This window comes from Phodopus roborovskii, unplaced genomic scaffold (assembly GCF_943737965.1).
Source record: "Phodopus roborovskii unplaced genomic scaffold, PHOROB, whole genome shotgun sequence".
In the NCBI taxonomy this organism is placed as follows: Eukaryota; Metazoa; Chordata; class Mammalia; order Rodentia; family Cricetidae; genus Phodopus; species Phodopus roborovskii.
The window spans coordinates 15138433-15156899 of NW_026126416.1; the positions used below are offsets into that span (position 1 = coordinate 15138433).

Here is an 18467-nt window from a genome sequence, read left to right on the forward strand (position 1 = left end):
CGGTCTGGCTTGATCAAACCACATTAGTCTGGAAGGAATCCACATCTTTTCATTTTCTGTGGAAACAAAAATAGAAATCTTTTCCCCAGTAACTTGTCCTTCAACTTAAATTTTGGAGTCAAAGCATTTTTTTAATTTAATTTATTATTTTACATGTCGATCCCAGTTCCCCCTCCCTCCCTTTTACCCTCTCTGGCCTCTCACATGCACCCTAACCACCCTCCCCTCCATCCCCCCACCCCAATTCCATATGTAGGGCAATGCCATCCAGTTGGGGTCATGTAGATCTGACAGGTCCTGTGAAGTAGGGACTAGGGCTTCTCTCCTGTCTCTAGATTAAGGCAGTTATCTCTCCATGGGGGATGTGTTCCCAAAGTCCTTTTGTGCACCAGGGATACATCCTGGCTCCACTGTCTGAGGTCCCTTAGACTGCTCAGTTCTTCTGGCTGAGACCCATATTCAGGGGGGCCTGAGTCAGTCCCATGCTGGCTTCCCAGCTATCAGTCTGGTGGCCTGTTAGCTCCTCCTTGTTCAGGTAAGCTGTCCCTATGTGTTTCTGCCGCCTGGTCTTGTCCTCTCCATCTATATCTGGGTTCTACTTCGACTTAGTGTTTATGTATGGGTGTTTGCTCCTGTTTCCAATAGGCATTAGTTGAGGGCTCCATGGATTCTACTTCTTACAGGAGGTTTTTAGCCTCATGGTACCAACCCCATTGCCTGGCAGTTGCAATTTTATCTCTGCTTTCCTTTCTGTGAGACTGTGAAGGGGTGTTAAAAAGTCTAGGTTTTTGTGTTTATCTTTGCTGCTAGCTGTTCACTTTCTGGGTAGATCTCAGCTGTGTGGGTCTTGGTTTTGTTTATCTTTGCCTTTTGTTGCAGTTGCTGTTTTACTGTTTTTTTTTTCTGGTATATTTACATGCTTTGGTAAAACTTTGCCAGACTCAGTATAATTCTTATGCTTCCCTGTTGTAGCTCACCTAGGTGGTGGTGGAGGTGGTGCCTCTCATGAATTCTTCAGGTTAGTGAGTCACTCTGCTGTCTTCATGGAGATCTCAGTTTTCTCATCTGCAGCTCCCAGGCTGCCCTTTTACTACAGTATCTGTGCTCTGCCTATCTCTGGTCCTGGAGTAACATATCTCTTGGTAGTATGTAGTCATTCTCTTTCCAGCTTCTGTTTCTTATGGCATTAGTGTCCAGAAGGGGCTACCACCTCCCTGGCAGCGATCATTTACTCCATTCTAGCCCAAATAGTGTATAGCTCAGCAGGCAACAGGATGTGGTTTTTCCTGGATGCTTCTCAGTGGAGGATATCATAGTTCTCACCTCTGTTCCATTCCTTTCTCACACCTTTCCACTGTTCTTTATATAAGTTTACTGCTCTTAAGCTTTTTCTCCTATATAACTAGAATCTGTTTTACTTTTTTCATGATTCTCCTCCATCACAAGGTTAAATAGATGAACTTTCTAACTGACCATTCTCCCTTTAATAATTCTCAAGACTTCATGAGAATAATCATGTTTAGAAAGATGCCTGCAAGGGCTTCTTGGGATTGAGGGAGTGACACAGGAGGATGAGGTCAGAAAGACTAAAGTCTGTAAGGGAAAAGAATGTATTGTTCTGGGCAAGATGAAGACAGAAATGCATCCTCATTTTTGTGGTGTCAACACAATGAAGGAAGACAAGGAAAGTTAAGGCTGGGAACTCAGTATACTGCTAAAAGGATCCACTATGTGTTTGTCTAGGAATACCCCAGCAAAGTGGAGTCTGAAAGAGTTTTCATAAAGAAAGACTGTTTGCTTTGAAGGTTTTTTTTTTTTGTTTTTTCCCACAACATTCTGTAATAGATATTTCCTCTTGATACCCATCCTCAGTACAACTCACCAAACACACAATAGCCTTGAGGCATACAATAGCCTCAAGGAAGCAAAGGTGGCATGCAGTGGGAAGTGTGATGATTCTAGTTGCAGAAGCAGACATTACTTGAAAGACAGATTCTGGGATTTATAGAGTGTGGGGTGTAATGAGGGGATGTCCTTCTGTATATATGTTTCTCTTATTGGTTGATAAATAAAACACTATCTGTCCAATGAGGCAGGAAGATAGGCAGGACTAGGAGATGAGGAGAATTCTAGGACAGGGAGGGAGAGGGAGCCTGCCAGAAAAGTCAATATGTTGCCACCAAAAGAGATACAGGTCCAGGCATTTTCTAGTAAGCCAAGACCATGTGGAAATACATAGATTTATAGAAATGGGTTAGTAATTAAAGCAGAGATAGCCAATAAGAAGCCCTAGCCATTGGCCAATAGTTTTGTAATTCATATAACGTCCATGTATTTATTTGGGGCTGAAAGGAGGCTGCAGCAGGGGTGGTAAAGATAGATTAGTTCAACTGCATAAGAATAAATATTAAAAAAAAAAAAACTTCCAGCCACTGCTTACTTTTGCAATTATCCTCTTGCTTTCTAAATGTTTATTGAAGGCCTACAATATACCCTGAGATTCTGGAGTAAGAGTAACAAGCAAACTGTAGTCCATGTCTGTGCCTAGGTTGTATTCTGTTTGTGAATACAGCTAATGTATTTTTTTTTTTACTCCACGAATGAGCAAAGCACGAGAGATGAGCAGTCATAGAAGTGAATTCTCAGGCAGGCTTGTCTATAAAGGTTCTCAGAAGGATGAATATTTGAATAACCATGAAAAGATCTGAGGACAAGGATGGTTGCTAAAAGTAAGTGGCCAATGAGATGGAAGAACTAATGTTCCAAGTCACCACTTAACCTGTTTGAGCAACAGTAAGAAGGTAGTATTGAAAGAAGGCTAAGTTGTGCTGAATGAATAGTGTAAACTATGGTGAGAGTAGATATGTGTTCTTGCCAATATTTTAGACTTTTTCAAACTTAAGAAACAGCCTTGAATTGCCCTCTAAAGGTGATGGGCACAAATTGGAAGGATATAAGTGTGATGGAGATTTCACATTTTAGCTTTCTTCTAATTAGCTAAGTAAGATGAATTGACACAATCTTCACTCAAAAATGGTGCTTTTGATGATGATTTTGTTGGGTGTAAACTTGTAAGAACACAGATATTTTGATGGTGTGCATATGCTGCAGCTATACCATACATAACAACTAAAAACTGTTTAAGCATTTTTTAATTACTTTGTGTTTGCATGTGAATGATCAAGAATTCTTGATAAAAATACTTTAAAAAGGACTGGCTCATTTTCTAGCAGCTTGTTGGTTATTTTGCATTTGTATATGAAAAGATGCTTTATAAAGCAGAATGGACATGAATGTAATTGTCATAAATTCTTATAGGGGGTAAGTTTGTATATGTCTATTAAAACTTATTTTAAACAGGAGAATCTTGGTTCATATTTGAGTTTTTCCTCTTTATTTTTTTAATGTTGGCTAATTCCAATGTTAATAGTGTGAGGTAAATCTTCCCCGACAGAATCATTATAAAGTTGTAAGGATGCTATGTCACGTCACCATAGAAAAGGACACAGTCAAGTTTGCTGGAATGTAACTTACCCTTATTGACACAAAATATTTTGTCACTAGGATTTTCTCTTTGGCCATTGACATCATACTTTGGATGATGAGTATTTCTGTTAAGATAGTGATTCTAAAACACTAGTAAATTTGACTTCTGGGGATCCATTGGCATTGGTGGAGAGCATTTTTGTTTTCATGACATAAGGTTGTTGCTGACCTCTAGTGAGGAGTGGATAGAACTGTTACTAAGCATCCTTTGACACACAAGACAGTCCTCTTTCCATCCCCTAACAATGACCAGTATAATTCAACTATGCTTTAGGACAAGTTTCTCAACCTCAGGAATACTAATTTGGACTGGTCATTTTCCCTCAAGAAGTACTACTACAACCTCCTTATCTTAGAGGATATTAGAAAAAAGTTTGTGAAATAACAGAATAGTCACCAATTATTCTTATTCCAGGTTATTACAGTCAGTTTGGGCTGCTTCATTGACGTTGCTCGGTCACAGGTTCCCGTTTATTATGGACTGTTAGATGTGACATAAGAAGAATACTCACCTGGGCATATGTGGTTTGGCTTGACCTTTCCTGTGCTTCTACTTATGATTAGAGCTTTGATGAAGTTCAAGTAATAAATTTGGACCACATCCAAGCCCCCAGGGCAAGCCATGAGTTGCTGGTGTGCAGCCTCAAGCAGAGCTGCCACTGAGATCAACTGAGGTCATCACACATGTAGGCCTACAGACTTGCAGATGGGAGAATAGATGCTCATCCTCATAAAGATGTTTAGTAAGTATCATTGTGTCAGTCACTGACACAGGATATTTGAGGAAGACTTCCCTCAGACTCTCCAAAGTGACTAATGATTTCTTTACAGCTCTCGTCCATCAATATGGACCAAAAGCATCAAATCAAGCAAAAACAAACTAATAACAATACAATATAACAACACCCACTAAGAATTCTTTGTCTTTAGGTCTGGATTCTACAGCACAGATTCTCTGGTGAAATTTCCTGGTAGGCTATTCACTCATTGTCTGAGATCCCATTATCTAGCACATCCTTCTATCTTTTCCCCTTTTCCACAATGCATATTTGTAATGTATTTATTGATAGGTTTACTAAGCAGAGGATCTTTGGGGGTAGAAACCATGACATGTGAACCATCTGTTGTGGCATATGTGCTACTTAGTTACTTGCTGTTTGGCAGTGTCATAATTGTGATTTAAAGACTTGAGTGGAATATAGAAATTGTGCTGACTTAGCATTTGGTGTGTACATATACATGGCTTATGTTCTGATGGTTAAAAAAAATAAAATAAAAAATGAAGTAGTAAGTGAGAACCTGCTGGGTCTGATGAAAGACTGGCCTGAAGAAGGGCTTTGCACAGATGGCAGAATATCTGCTTCATGTGCCCTGTGAGCGCATAGAGGGACAGCTTCCCTGACAGCTGGTGGTAGTGCTGAGCTAGTGCATCTCACACTAGATGCAAAATTGTGAGCAACAAGACAGTGTTGACATTATAAAATTAAGCTTTTTACCTTGAGATAAATGTAGACACATATGCTTGTAACAAACCACACAGAAAGTGCATCTTTTACCCAGTTTCCCCCAATAATGATGTTTTACAGGGTTTTAGTAAAATATCACAACCGGATGTGAACACTGATACAGTCAGACACAGAACATTTCCATCACCAAAGAGTCCCATCTCAGATAAAATAACAATAAATCTGAAAAAGTCATAGGCACCATATTATTATCTATCAATCTCAACTTATATTCCATATGTTTATATATACAGTATACTATGTATATGGTTTAAATGAAAATGTCCCATCTCGACTGACAATGTCCCCTCTAAGAGCTGTAGAATATCTATCAAAAACACAACACCAAGAATGAAAAGCCTATTTATGAGTTGTCAGTCAGAGTAGTACAAGAGACTCCTAAAAGAACAGTATGTTGTTGCCTTTAGTTGGCCCCCAGTCATGGAAGGAAAATTGAACACAATATACTTTGAATACAGGACCCAGAGGACCCAAACTAGATTTGACCTGAAAACTTCCTCCTCAAGGGCAGCTTTCATGGTACCAGAATGTTTCATGAGATATTCTAAGAGAAGGAGCCAACCAATAGTCCTACCTACCCACAACAACAACAACATCAACCGGCATGACACAATAACCCCAAGGATTCAATAATACCAGGAATATCTTGGCAGTAACCAACAGTTCTATAATTGGACATAAGACCTATTCAATAAAGGCAATCATGCCTGGTACTGGAAACATAGCTACTCATCAGGGAATAGTTTAGGTATGGATCTTAGAGGAGAACTTACAATTGAAACTACTAAGCTAGCATGATTCCTGACTACATTCAAATATTTATCCTAATATTCATTGCTAAGTGTAGTTCTCAACTCTTATCAATGAAGCATCTGTGGGGCACAGACTATTATAGAAAACTGCAACTGCAGAGAACAAGGAGATCCTATAGTGTCTATTCCCAACTGACAATCCACATCAAAATTCCTGTCCCCCAGGATCAGGTATCATTATGGAAAAGTGGGGTGGGATGATTTTAAGAGCCAGAGGAACAGATTTGCTATGAGGATCTGTCTTCTGGAAATATCAGAAAGGCTACAGCTATAAAGTTACATCAACATGGCTGTCTAAACAAGGCCTGAACAATGATGACACCAATGGATGTGCTAGCTTGGAAGGGGAGGAGTCTCATGGGTCCATTCCTAGACAGAGAATGACAGGCAAGTGGAGAATACATATGAAAGTTGGAGAATTAGTCTTCTCCAGGAAATAACTTCCCCAACTACTTATCTCAATTAGTCAACCATGATATAATATGCATATTGGTAACATTATATGGCTAGACCAGGGTACCCAACAGAATAGAAAGTGCCTCATAATCAGACAGAAGAATGAGAAACCCAGCTATTCTCACACTTAGGAGTCTTATAAAAACACTAAGCCAAAAATTACAATATGCCCCAGTCCACAGGGTCAGTAGACAGGGACCATGAGGGAGGGAGTGAGAATGAGGAGACAAGAGACGCGAGAGGTGGAGACAAGACAGTATTCTGATCAAGTCTCACTTAATGAATATAATCACAGTAGTGGAGAAATGAGGGAAAGGGCCAAAGGGAGGATGTTAGGAGGCAGAAGAATGTCCTTTCAAACAGAATGCAGGTATTCTGCTAGAAGATAAGTTGCTATATGATAAGCTTGCAGCTAGGACTCTTTCAGGGTCAGGCTGCATTATATGTTTAACAAAAGACAGTCATAGGAGAATGGAAAATTACCAGTATGTTAGTATCTAAGATTGTAGTAGGAAATATGGCTGTTAAGATGCTAACTTTGCTTTGGAGTTCCCCACAACCATATATATGAAGAGGACCTGGTACATCCCTGTGCAGGCTCTATGCTTGCTGCTTCAGTCTCTGGGAGTTCACATAAGCCTTGCTCAGTAGATCCAGAGGGCTTTGTTCTCCTGAAGCCCTTCATCCCTTATGGGTCTTATACTCTTTCCCCCTCTTCTTCAGGCTTCCCTGAACTTTGAGGGGAGGGATTTTGTAGGAACAGCTCACTTAAAGTTGGTGTTTCAAGGTCTCTCTTTCCATGTAATATCTGGCTGTAGGTCTCTGCATATATTCTCATCTTCTGCAGGAAGAAATGTCTCTGATGATAGCATAAGGCACTGATCTATCAGTATAGCAACATATCATTAGAAGTCATTTTATTACTATTTCTTTTGGGCCAATAATGTTTGGTTTTACCATTGGTCTATGGGAATCTAGTCTCAGGTTATTGGTCACCCAATCAGTTTCATGAGTTTCTGAGTTGTGGTTGGGCCTTAAGACAAGTCAAACTTTGTTTGACTACTCCCATACATCTGGGATATCTTACATATCTTAGAGGCAGGACAGATTATAGGTCAAATATTTTGTAGATAGTTTGATCTTGTATAGGTCTTGTGCATGCTGTCATAGCCATTGCAGTTCCTGTGTGCAATGGCCCATAGTGTCTAAGAACCTATTGCCGAGCACTAGACTCAGAATATTTGATTCTTTATAAAAGCGTCATAATCCTATGTTTTACATAAAACTACCTGACATTTGAATTACATACTATACAGAATTCAAGTCAAGTCTATTTGCATGTCCTTTATTCCTTCATTATTTATTTAAGATAATGTCTCTTCTCCATGGTGATCCTTTTGTATTTTTGTCAAAAGATGAATTTATTAGTCAGGCTCTATTTCAGAGTTTGTGATTTTTAAAAATTATTTTATATGCTTATTTTTCTGTTATTAATACAGTATTGGTTAGATTTTTCTTAAAACCAGTAAAATATATTTATTCTTTTTCTCTTTCAAATATGTTTCATTTACTTGTAGTTATTTTGCATTTTTACATAATGTTAGAACTATCATGTCTATATCTATAAAACTGTTTCTTGGACCTTTTTATAGTAAATGTGCAAAATACATCAGTTTACAAAGAATTACATCTTTGCTGTAGTGAGTCATCCAATACATGATATATGAATACAGTACATATAATTTCTTTTTAAATTTCTTGATTTAGTTGATCAAGTTTTGACACTTTCAGAAATGAGTCAAAATTCATTTCTTACACACACACACACATATACGTACATATATATACATATATATATATATATATATATATGCATATATGTATACCTAAATGTCTCTTCTTTGAGTTGTTATGATATTTCTTCTTTCATTTTAGTATTGATATACCTATTGGCAGTATGCAGAATTAATTAGCCACTTTTATTCTGTGGCTTTGAAGAAATTATTGTAATTGTTTCTAGAATATATGTAAAAGTTGCTGTTACATCCTTAACTAGTTAACTAGTTAACAAAATTCTCCAGTGAGAAAATGTGGGCCTAGAAATTTATTTTATATGAGTTTAAAGAATTATAAGTTCAGAGTAAGCAAAATGCTTCAGCAGACAAGGATGCTTTGAGACAAGCTTGATGACTTGAAATTGATACTCAGAACATGCACAGTGAAAGTATTAACTCACAAAAATTCTCTAACTCCATAGGTTTATCATGGAACATACACAGGCACATGTATACAAATGCACTAAAGAAATGCATAAATAAGTATAAAGCTTAGAAGTTATGAAAACAACTGGGTAGTTTTAAAGGTATTCAAATGATTTATTTTATATTTAGTCATTTATAAATTCAAAGAATTTAGTTGTATTCTTTGTATTTATATTTTACATCTTCTTTATTAATAATTTATACTCCCTTTTCTCTTTGTTAGTATTGTTACTAGCTCAGCAATTTTGTTATATTTTTTCAGTAACCAAATCTATGTAATTGGTGGTCTTGTATCAACCTCCTGTTTATAATTTTATTATTTTCCTTAATATTTATTGTACTTGTTTGAGTTTATTTTGTCATCCTTTTTGAAGGTTTTTAAGGTGCATTGAAGTTATTAATCTGAGAATTTTATTATTTTTGGAGAATTGTAAGTTCATCTTTTAGCACTGTTTCAGTGTCCTGCAAATTTTGATACACTGCAATTTGATTTTCATTGAATTAAATGAAATTTTAAGTTTTCCTTGAGACTTCTTTTTTCTTTTAAATTTTTAAAAAAACATTTATTTAATGTACATTGGGGGGGTACATGCCTGCAAGTATGTCTGTGTAAGGGTGTCAGGTCCCTTGGAACTGGGGTTATAGATAGCTGTGAGCCACTATGTGGGTGCTGGGAATTGAACCTGGGTCCTTTGGAAGAGCAGCCAGTGCTCTTAATTGCTGAGCCCTCTCTCCAGCCGCTCAACAAAGGTTTTTACAGTAAGTCCAATTAAAACAGATTGTAGTGAGATAGTTCTGTGGCACTGACCACGCCCATTGGGGGGTGGAGCCATGGGCAGAGTGACCTGTGGAAGGAGGTCGGAGGGAGCCAGGAGAGATGCTCTCTTTCTGGCGTGACTCGGACAGGAGAGGATCGGGTTGAATTTTCTGGTGTTCATCTGTCTAGGTTGTAAGTTATTTCTCCCTGAATAAACATCTATTCGGCCTATTTGTTTATCCTGATCCTTATTTAACCGCGTTAACAGATTATAAATTAGTTATTGCAATATCCAACTAAACCTCATTACTGCAAAGAGCCAACTTTTCACCATCTACCAGAAAGGCTGGTTCCAGAATGTCACCTTGGTTGTAGGACAGCGAGTGGCTCAGAGGCAATGGAGGGTGGGGGACACACAATGACATAGGGATAGGACAACCTTATAACCACAGCTTTAGATTATAAAAACTTCCTTTAATCAAGGCTTGTAACATGAAAGAGATTTGTCAGATAAAATGGAAAGTTTCCAATACATTGAAACATAAATCCCTAAATCACCATACAATACCCAATAGTAAAATCCACAACGGCAAATTCACACCACCCCTGTAACAGCCATGATCTGATTTTCACATGCTTCAGAGTGATGGAAAGTATGGCCTGCTGGATACAGAGCACACTAGGTCTTTGAGGTCACACTCATCTGACAGGTTGTGGCATTGGTGGCTCAGCTCAAGAAGCAAAGCAGGTACCAGCACATTCAAACAGTGTATTGAATGAACATCCTTTAAATATCAAAATGAGAAGTAAGAGAGCAACATAATCATGCTATCTGAAAGATGGTAGGAAGGACGGCTGAGTAAAGCTTGAGGCTGAAAGGTGGTTCAACAGCTTCATTTCTTTGGCTTCTTGGGTAGTGGCCGCCGGAATAATAAGACGTGAGGTTCTGGTTCATGGATCATATAATGGACCCATCCCTGACTCTGCTGAACGCCAAGATTTTTCCATTCAGATTCAGACATCAAATGGGTTTTAGGGACCAGCTTGGTTATGTCCTTGGGCAACATGACATGCCTGTACTTGAATTCCTCGTCGTCGTATTTGTCCGAATAGTAAATCTGTTTGTGCGACATGACCGGTCTGCCCAAGGGCCCTCAGCCCCTCAGCCCCGCGCCGCTGGCCTCCAGACAACTCCCAGCAGCACTGAGACTTCTTTTTTAATTCACAGGTTATTTAGAAGTTTGATGAGCAGTTTGTAGCTGTTTTGCAGTGTTCTTGTTTTATTCCTGCTGCTGACACTTCTATTTTACTGAGGTGATAGGATTGTTCCTGTACAATTTCAATTCTTTTAAGTGTATTGAAGGTGGAGTTTCTGTCCAGCCTGGTCCCACCACCCTTCAGTACCAAATAAACTCACAGAGGCTTATATTAATTATAAATTGTTTGGCCAATTGGCTAGCTCCCTCTTAATTATTAACCATTTCTATTAAACTATGTATTGCTACAAGGCTGTGGCTTACCAATAATGTTCAAGCATATTAGTCCTATGGTGGCTACATGGTGACGCTCTCTGGCAACTGCTCTCTGCCTTCCCTCTTCCCAAAATTTTCCTGATCTGGTAGTCCCACCTATATTTCCTACCTGACTATTAGCCAATCAGCATTTCTTTATCAACCAGTAAGAGAAACATATTCACAGCATAAAGAAGGACATCCCCCATCATAGTGCTCACACTTGTTTTATTTTCTAGAGTATAATTAAAATGGGGCAAGGTGTCCTTTTAATTGGACCAATGTTACTTAGATCCCAATCATGCTGATTAACAGTATTATTGAGTTATTTTATATCTCTGCTGCTCTGTCTAGTTCTATGAGTTGCTGAAACATAAATATTGAAGTCTCCAACAGTAATTATGATGATCTACTTTTCCTTTTGCTTATATGTCTTTTGTTTCAGATATTTTGCTGGATTTTAAATATATCTTATTTATCAATTTTTATTTATTTTTTCAGTAATGGTGAGCCAACTTAGGATCCAGTATCTGCTGGAAAACACTCCACCATTGGCTGCTTTCTCAGTCCTTGCAATTACATTTTCTGGCACACAAACATTTAATATTACTATGTTTCCTTAGGAAATTAACTCATCTATTATTATATAATGTTATGTTTTATTTCTAGTGTTTTGTTCCAAAGTCTACTTTCTATGATATTAACAGCTATATGTATGTTCTTATAGTTAATACTTGACAAGAGAAGTTAGATCCAGAGAACTGAAACCTTGACTAGATTGCATTTGTTCCCAATGAGGAAACATTTCCTATAAAGTGGGTCAAGGGTAGCAATTGAATCAGTTGTCTTGCATGGTGTTCTTAATGAATTCACCTTAAAATGTGTAGATAAAAAAGCACTAAATGTTTAAGAAATTTCACAACAGTTGGAATGATGGATGGGTAAAGTTAATGAGTTGGGTTGTTTGAATATTTGTGAACATTAGAAGAAAAGGAGTATGTGTATCTGAAAACAAAATCAACATGACGAAAAAAATAAGTACCATCATAACAATGCCTTACAATACTCTGCTATATGTATAAATTGTGCCTAGCCTAATAGTCATCAGAGATGCTTCATCCAGCAACTGGTAGAGACAGATGCAGAGTACCACAGTCAAACAGCAGGCCAAGCTTGGGAAATCATGCTGAAGAGAGAGAGGAAAGATTTTAAGAGCCCAGGGGGTTCAAGGACATCACAAAAGAACCCACAAAATCAACTAACCTGGGTTCATAGGAGCTCATTGAGATTGAATTGACAACCAAGGAGCCTGCTGCCTGGGCTGACTGTATAAATGTATATGCATAAATGTATAACCTGATCTTCTTGAGGAACTCCTAACAGTGGGGGCAGGAGCTATCTCTGACTCTAGTGTAGGCTTTTGGGACACTGTTAGTCATACTGGGTTGCCTTGTCCAGTCTTGGTATAAGGTGAGGTGCTTTGTTTTAGTATAACTCAGTATGTCATGTTTTGCTGATATCCATAGCAGGTCTGCCCCTTTCTGAAGAGAAACAGAGTGGATGGCTGGGAAGGCAGATTGCAGATGGGGAGGTGGTGGTGGGGAGGCTGAGAGGAGAGGAGGGAGGGAAACTGCAGCCAGGATGTAAAATGAATAAATAGATGAAACAAAAAACCCCAGGTTATAACAAATATTTGTACATTCAGGACATGAATTGAAATATTTTAACTTTAGACCTCAAGCTGATGCAGGATGAGAGGAGCAGTGTGGTTGTTCTTTTCCAAAAGTAGCCTATGAAAATAACTACAGGGCTAATTCTTGTTGTGCAAAGGAAATTCAGCCCATTTCTGAAGTTGGCAAAAGAGCAGAATTGTCATCACCTTTCCAGTGTTTTTCCACGAGCTTCTCACATGAGCTGACATTTCCCCTGGCAGTGAGCTCTGTTGTGTTCTTTCACTGCTCATCACTCTGGGGTTCAATGTAACAAACTGTCGCTGCTGCTTCATCCTCCAGGACTCCTCCCACCCCTGTCTGAGAGTTTCAGTGGTGACAGATTTTCTGTCTATCTTCCTATAGCCCCAGATTGTTTTAATTACTGCTTCTGGGTTTTCCTAGATGATAAACTGTGAAAATGGCCCCTGGTTGCTTAAATTTCCTAGTTTTTATTTTTAAAATGAGACAAAACAAAGATACACGATTGGATAAAAAAAACAGTCCATATGATCTGGGGATCTATTGATTTGTTCATTTACTCAGTAAGGGAAAATTTATCTGCTGTGCTCATCACATTTTAACCACAGAGATTTTAATTAATTAATGTTTAGTTTACATTATTGACAGTGTCTGAAGGGAAGAGGAAGATTTTTGCCCTTCCCTGTTCTATGCATTTCCTTAGTTACACCCCTTCCTTGCACTACGTTATTTATACAGAAGCAAGAAAATGGAGATGAGAAGAGAGGGACACAGTGCTTCCTGAATGTGGACTCAGCAATGAGGTGTGAGTGCACACTGCACATTGTGACATTTGTGTTGAGCTCCTAAGAAAGATCATCCATCAATCCTTAATGTCCCTGCCTGTAACATATGCAGCAACAAAGCCCCTTTGACTTGTATGCAGGTTTATATGTGTGTCAGCTTATGACAGGGTTCTTTGTCTATTGCAGTTCTTTAATCAATGGAAGAGTGTTAGGCTCCTTGTCTGCCATTCTTCGTCTTAGCTGGAGTGGTAGTAGAATTTAGTGTAGTGTCTGGTCAGTGCAAGAGCTTTCCAAAGTGAAAGGATGTACTGGAATGATGGTATTAAGAAAATGGGAGGAAAGGAAAAACTGAGAAGTTTGGGGAATAAGTTAGTTTTTTGTTTTTTTCAGCTTCTTAATGACAAGAGTTACATTAAGAGAAAGAGTCCATTCTCCAGAAAAGAAAAGAAAATAAAAAAAGAAAGAACGAATGAAAGAAAGAAAAGAAAGGACTTTTTAACTAGCAATGCAAATGAGGTTCAGCCCAATATTAGATTTGTTTCAGAAATACCTAACCAAGCCATCACAAGCCACATACTGTGTAGGGAAAAGTTTTTCACTGATAATATTAATATAGATGATGACATTGGCTTTTTATTAAGAGATTGCTCTTTTCCTGGTTACTGCTCTCATCACATCATACATGTGTAAACAGGCATATCTACACATATATTAATTCACTGACTCTCTAATTCTCATAATAAGACTGCATAGAAAATGTCATTGTTGAATTATGTTACAGTTGAGAAACAAAGAGGCAAAGATAACAGTGACAAGTTGATAGTGCCAGAGGCTGGTAGGTCTCAGAAATAAACCCAAGTTTAGAAATTTTAGACATTTTTTTCCCCATATGAAGATGGAGTTCTTTTTGCCTAGATGCACATACCCTGCCACCTTTATGCAGGCAATCTAAATATGTCATTGCTCATGAGCTATTTGTACTAACGATCACACTTTGTTAGAATGACATATTTGACAATGTGCTAAATAGCCCTCCGCTATGAATAGCCGTCTGAATGAATCAGCTTGCAGGCTGGAAGGCTTGTTCTGGTTAAATCCGTTCTAATCTTGACTTCTTTTACTTCTGTAGCTCTCTGCTAACTTTGGAAGTTCCGTTTCCATCCTGGCTTGCTACCCCCTTTCCTGCTGTGAAGCTTGGTTACTCTTCCATTAAACAGCTAACAGCAGTTTCAGCACCAGGGACAGCGTACTTTAATGAAGTGGTAATGGGATGGAGAGTCAGACAAGTCTTGATTAAAATGGAGTACTCTGATTAAAGATTACAGTCAGTTCCTGTTTCTTCATGCAATTCTGATTTTCCTTCTGGTTAGGAAGCTTCTTCCCAGTCATAGATGACTGCAGTGCAGTTTGTATATGCTGCTCCTCCAAATAACTTTTAATTAGACATTTAAATTAGACTGGTGCTGGTTCATTGAATTCAGAATTTTTATATTTCTCCAATCTAATTATTAGTTGTTATAATTCACCAGTTCATAGCTGGCTTGCCATTTATTTTAATTTTACTTACTATGACATTAAAATTATAATTCCTAGATTTTCTCACTAAGAAAATAATTTATAAACATCAGAAATTAAGAAAAAACTCTAGATAGTCAAGTTCAAAACAAAAGGAAAACTGGCTTATGGCATCAACTGCATAATCAGAAGTTAGGTGTTCTCTAGTCTTATGAAGAAAAATGATAAAAAAAAAAAGAATTATAACTTGAAGGAAAATACACAGGACAGTCTCAGGGACCTTAACTCTAACCCTTTAGACAGGGTGAGAGGAAGTAGGCTCTGCCCTGATGAGAGGAGCAATTTTATAGATTCACTCCAAGTTCTTCACTGGCCAAAAGCATGTTTCAATCACAGACTGGGTGAGTATTCCCAGGAAAAGAATGACAAGTCATGAGGTGAGGTGATGGGTTAAGCAGATAGAAGAGCATTTCCTAAATGTTATAATGCAGGTACAGTTCTTGCGACTTTTCCCATTTAATACTCTCAAAACTATTATGAAGCATTACTGTTATTGTCTCTTCTTATAGAGGAGAAACAAAGCAAATAGAAACTAAGATACTTACCTGAGATTGCACAGATATAGTCATGATAGGAGAGCAAGTTTTGAATCCAAGCTCTCTGTCTCCTGAATTTTCACTCTCTAGTCTCACCCCCAACTGTCACACAACATGGTAAGGTGGGAAAAATAGCAAGCTGGCCTGAAACATCAAGCCAAGTCATTACAAATGGTTGCAATATTGTAGCCATTGTGATTATTCAATATGAATATCATGTTATCTTGGTGAGCTCAATAACAGAGACAAAATATCATAGTGAAGAGAAACTGAGGAATTGGCATGTGCCTTTGAGGAGAGGACAAGGGTAGCTGAAAGCAAGAACCAAGATTTAGGAACAATATCCTCTTTTCACATATTTGAATGAGGAGACAACACATTCACACACCCCTCCCCAAATCCCATGACAGGGTCTTTATTATTAGTATTTTTATTTAACATATTGATTCCAGTTCCCTCTCCCTCCAATCCTCCCAGGCTCCCTGAACCCCCTCCCATCCCATTCCTCACCCACTCCCCAGGGAGGATGAGACCGTCCAGGAGGGATCATCTAAATCTGTGAATTGATTTGGAGAAGGGCATAGGCTCTCCCTCCTGTCTCTAGGTTAAGGGAGTATCCATCCATGGGGAATGTTCTCCCAAAGTCCTTTCATGCTCTTTTATATCCTTTACTCCTAAATACCAATTTTGGGACAAAATGATGTGAAAGATGTAAGGAGGTAAATCTTTTTTTAATATATATATTTATTTTATATAACCAAGTCCATTTAAATGAAAACAAACATTTATAGACAATATTTGGGAATTTGGGCATCTTTCTTTCCAAACTACTTCCTGCTGGTAAGGGGCACTGTCATGGGGGATTCTAAGAAGATGCAGAAATACTGGCTGTAGTCTGTAAGGATGCTTTGTCCAGCTGTTTTGAATATAGGTTCACCTGGTACTCTGTTTCAGGCAGTCTTGCTTGATCAAACCACATTAGTCTGGAAGGAATCCACAACTTTTCATTTTCTGTGGAAACAAAAATAGAAATCCTTTTCCCCAGTAATTGGTCCTTCAACTTAAATTTTGGAGTCAAAGCATTTTTTAATTTAATTTATTATTTTACATGTTGATCCCAATTCCCTCTCCCTTCATCCCTCCCTTCCTCCCTCCCTCCATCCCTCCCTTCCTCCCTCCCTCCTTCCCTGCCTTTTACCCTCTCTGGCCTCTCACATGCACTCTAACCACCCTCCCCTCCCATACCCCACCCCAATTCCATATGTAGGGGAATGCCATTCAGTTGGAGTCATGTAGATCTGACAGGTCATGTGAAGTAGGGACTAGGACTTCTCTCCTGTCTCTAGATTAAGGCAGTTATCCCTCCATGGGGGATGTGTTCCCAAGGTCCTTTTGTGCACCAGGGATACATCCTGGCTCCATTTTCTGAGGTACCTTAGACTGCTCAATCCTTCTGGCTGAAACCCATACTCAGGGGGGCCTGAGTCAGTCCCATGCTGGCTTCCCAGCTATCAGTCTGGTGGCCTGTTAGCTCCTCCTTGTTCAGGTAAGCTGTCTCTATGTGTTTCTGCCGCCTGGTCTTGTCCTCTCCATCTGCATCAGGGTTCTAGTTCAACTCAGTGTTTATGTATGGGTGTTTGTTCCTGTTTCCAACAGACATTAGTTGAGGGCTCCATGGATAAGTTAGTTGTTGATCTCACTCTCTGGGAAGGGAATTTATGGTAGCCTTTCCACGGAAGCTCAAATTGTTGTTTGGCAGCAGTCTTGTAGTTCTCTAGACCTTTCTTTGTGTTCAATTTTATCTTCAAACCAATATTGGCTCCCTCTTTTATGTTCTCTCTCTCTCTCTCTCTCTCTCTCTCTCCTGTCTTCTATTCCTAACTGGGCTCATTCTTCCTGGTCGCATGTATTTTCCTTTCCTCCCCCTCGTTTTCTCCTACTTCTCTATCCATTCGCTGCCCCCTCCCCACTTCCTCTGTGCTCTGTGGGACTTGTCCATTACCAGTTCTGTGAGGGACTTTATATGAATCTCTTAGAATACACCTTGTATCCTAGTTCCTCTGGTGGTGTGAATTATAGGCTGGTGATCCTTTGCTCTAGGTCTAAAATCCATATATGAGTGAGTACATACTGTGTTCCTCTTTTTGTGACTGGGTTACCTCATTCAGGATGGTTTCTTCAAGTGCCATCCACTTGCCTGCGAATTTCAAGATACCATTATTATTTTCTCCAGAGTAGTATTCCATTGTGTAGATGTGCCACATCTTCATTAACTATTCTTCACTTGAGGGGCATCTAGATTGCTTCCAGTTTCTTGCTATTACAAATAGTGCTGCTATGAACATAGTTGAACAGATGTCTTTGTTGCATGGATGTGGATAATTTGGGTATATGCCTAACTCCAGGGGCACAGACACTGAGAGAAACAACTAATAAATGGGATCTCTTCAAACTTTGAAGCTTCTTTAAAGCAAAGGACACAGTCAACAAGACCAAACGGCAGCCCCCAAACTGGGAAAAGATTTTCACTAATCCTATATCCGACAAAGGGCTGATCTCCAAAATATACAAAGAACTCAAGAAACGAGTCAACAAAACACCAAAAAACCCCTATTAAAAAATGGGATACAGAACTGAAGAAAGAATTCTCAATAGAGGAAATCAAAAAGGCTGAAAGACACTTAAGAAAGTGCTCCACATCCTTAGCTATCAGGAAAATGCAAATCAAAACAACTTTGAGATGCCATCTTACTCCTGCCAGAATGGCTAAAATTAGAAACACCAATGATGACTCATGTTGGAGATGATGTGGAGAAAGGGGAACACTCCTCCACTGCTGGTGGGAGTGCAAACTCATACAGCCATTTTGGAGATCAGTATGGCGGTTCCTCAGGAAAATAGGAATTAGTTTACCACAGGACCTGACAATTCCCCTCTTAGGTAAGGAGGTAAATCTTGAGGCAGTCTATTACCCATGAGTTCAGACATTGCACTCACTTTTGTTACACACG

At 38.9% G+C, this 18467-nt stretch overlaps 1 protein-coding gene across 1 annotated transcript; it reads right to left on the minus strand.

Moving 5' to 3' along the window:
• Positions 1 to 10202: 10202 nt before the first annotated feature.
• Positions 10203 to 10542, minus strand: LOC127221212 (cyclin-dependent kinases regulatory subunit 1). Its single transcript, XM_051183125.1, has one exon. It carries the CDS (start codon positions 10489 to 10491, stop codon positions 10252 to 10254), a length of 240 nt encoding a protein of 79 aa, XP_051039082.1. The 5' UTR covers positions 10492 to 10542; the 3' UTR covers positions 10203 to 10251.
• Between the last annotated feature and the right edge of the window lie 7925 nt (positions 10543 to 18467).

Excerpts from the sequence above, each read along its gene's own strand:
- LOC127221212 (XM_051183125.1), bottom strand. The coding sequence starts at position 10,491 with ATGTCGCACAAACAGATTTACTATTCGGACAAATACGACGACGAGGAA.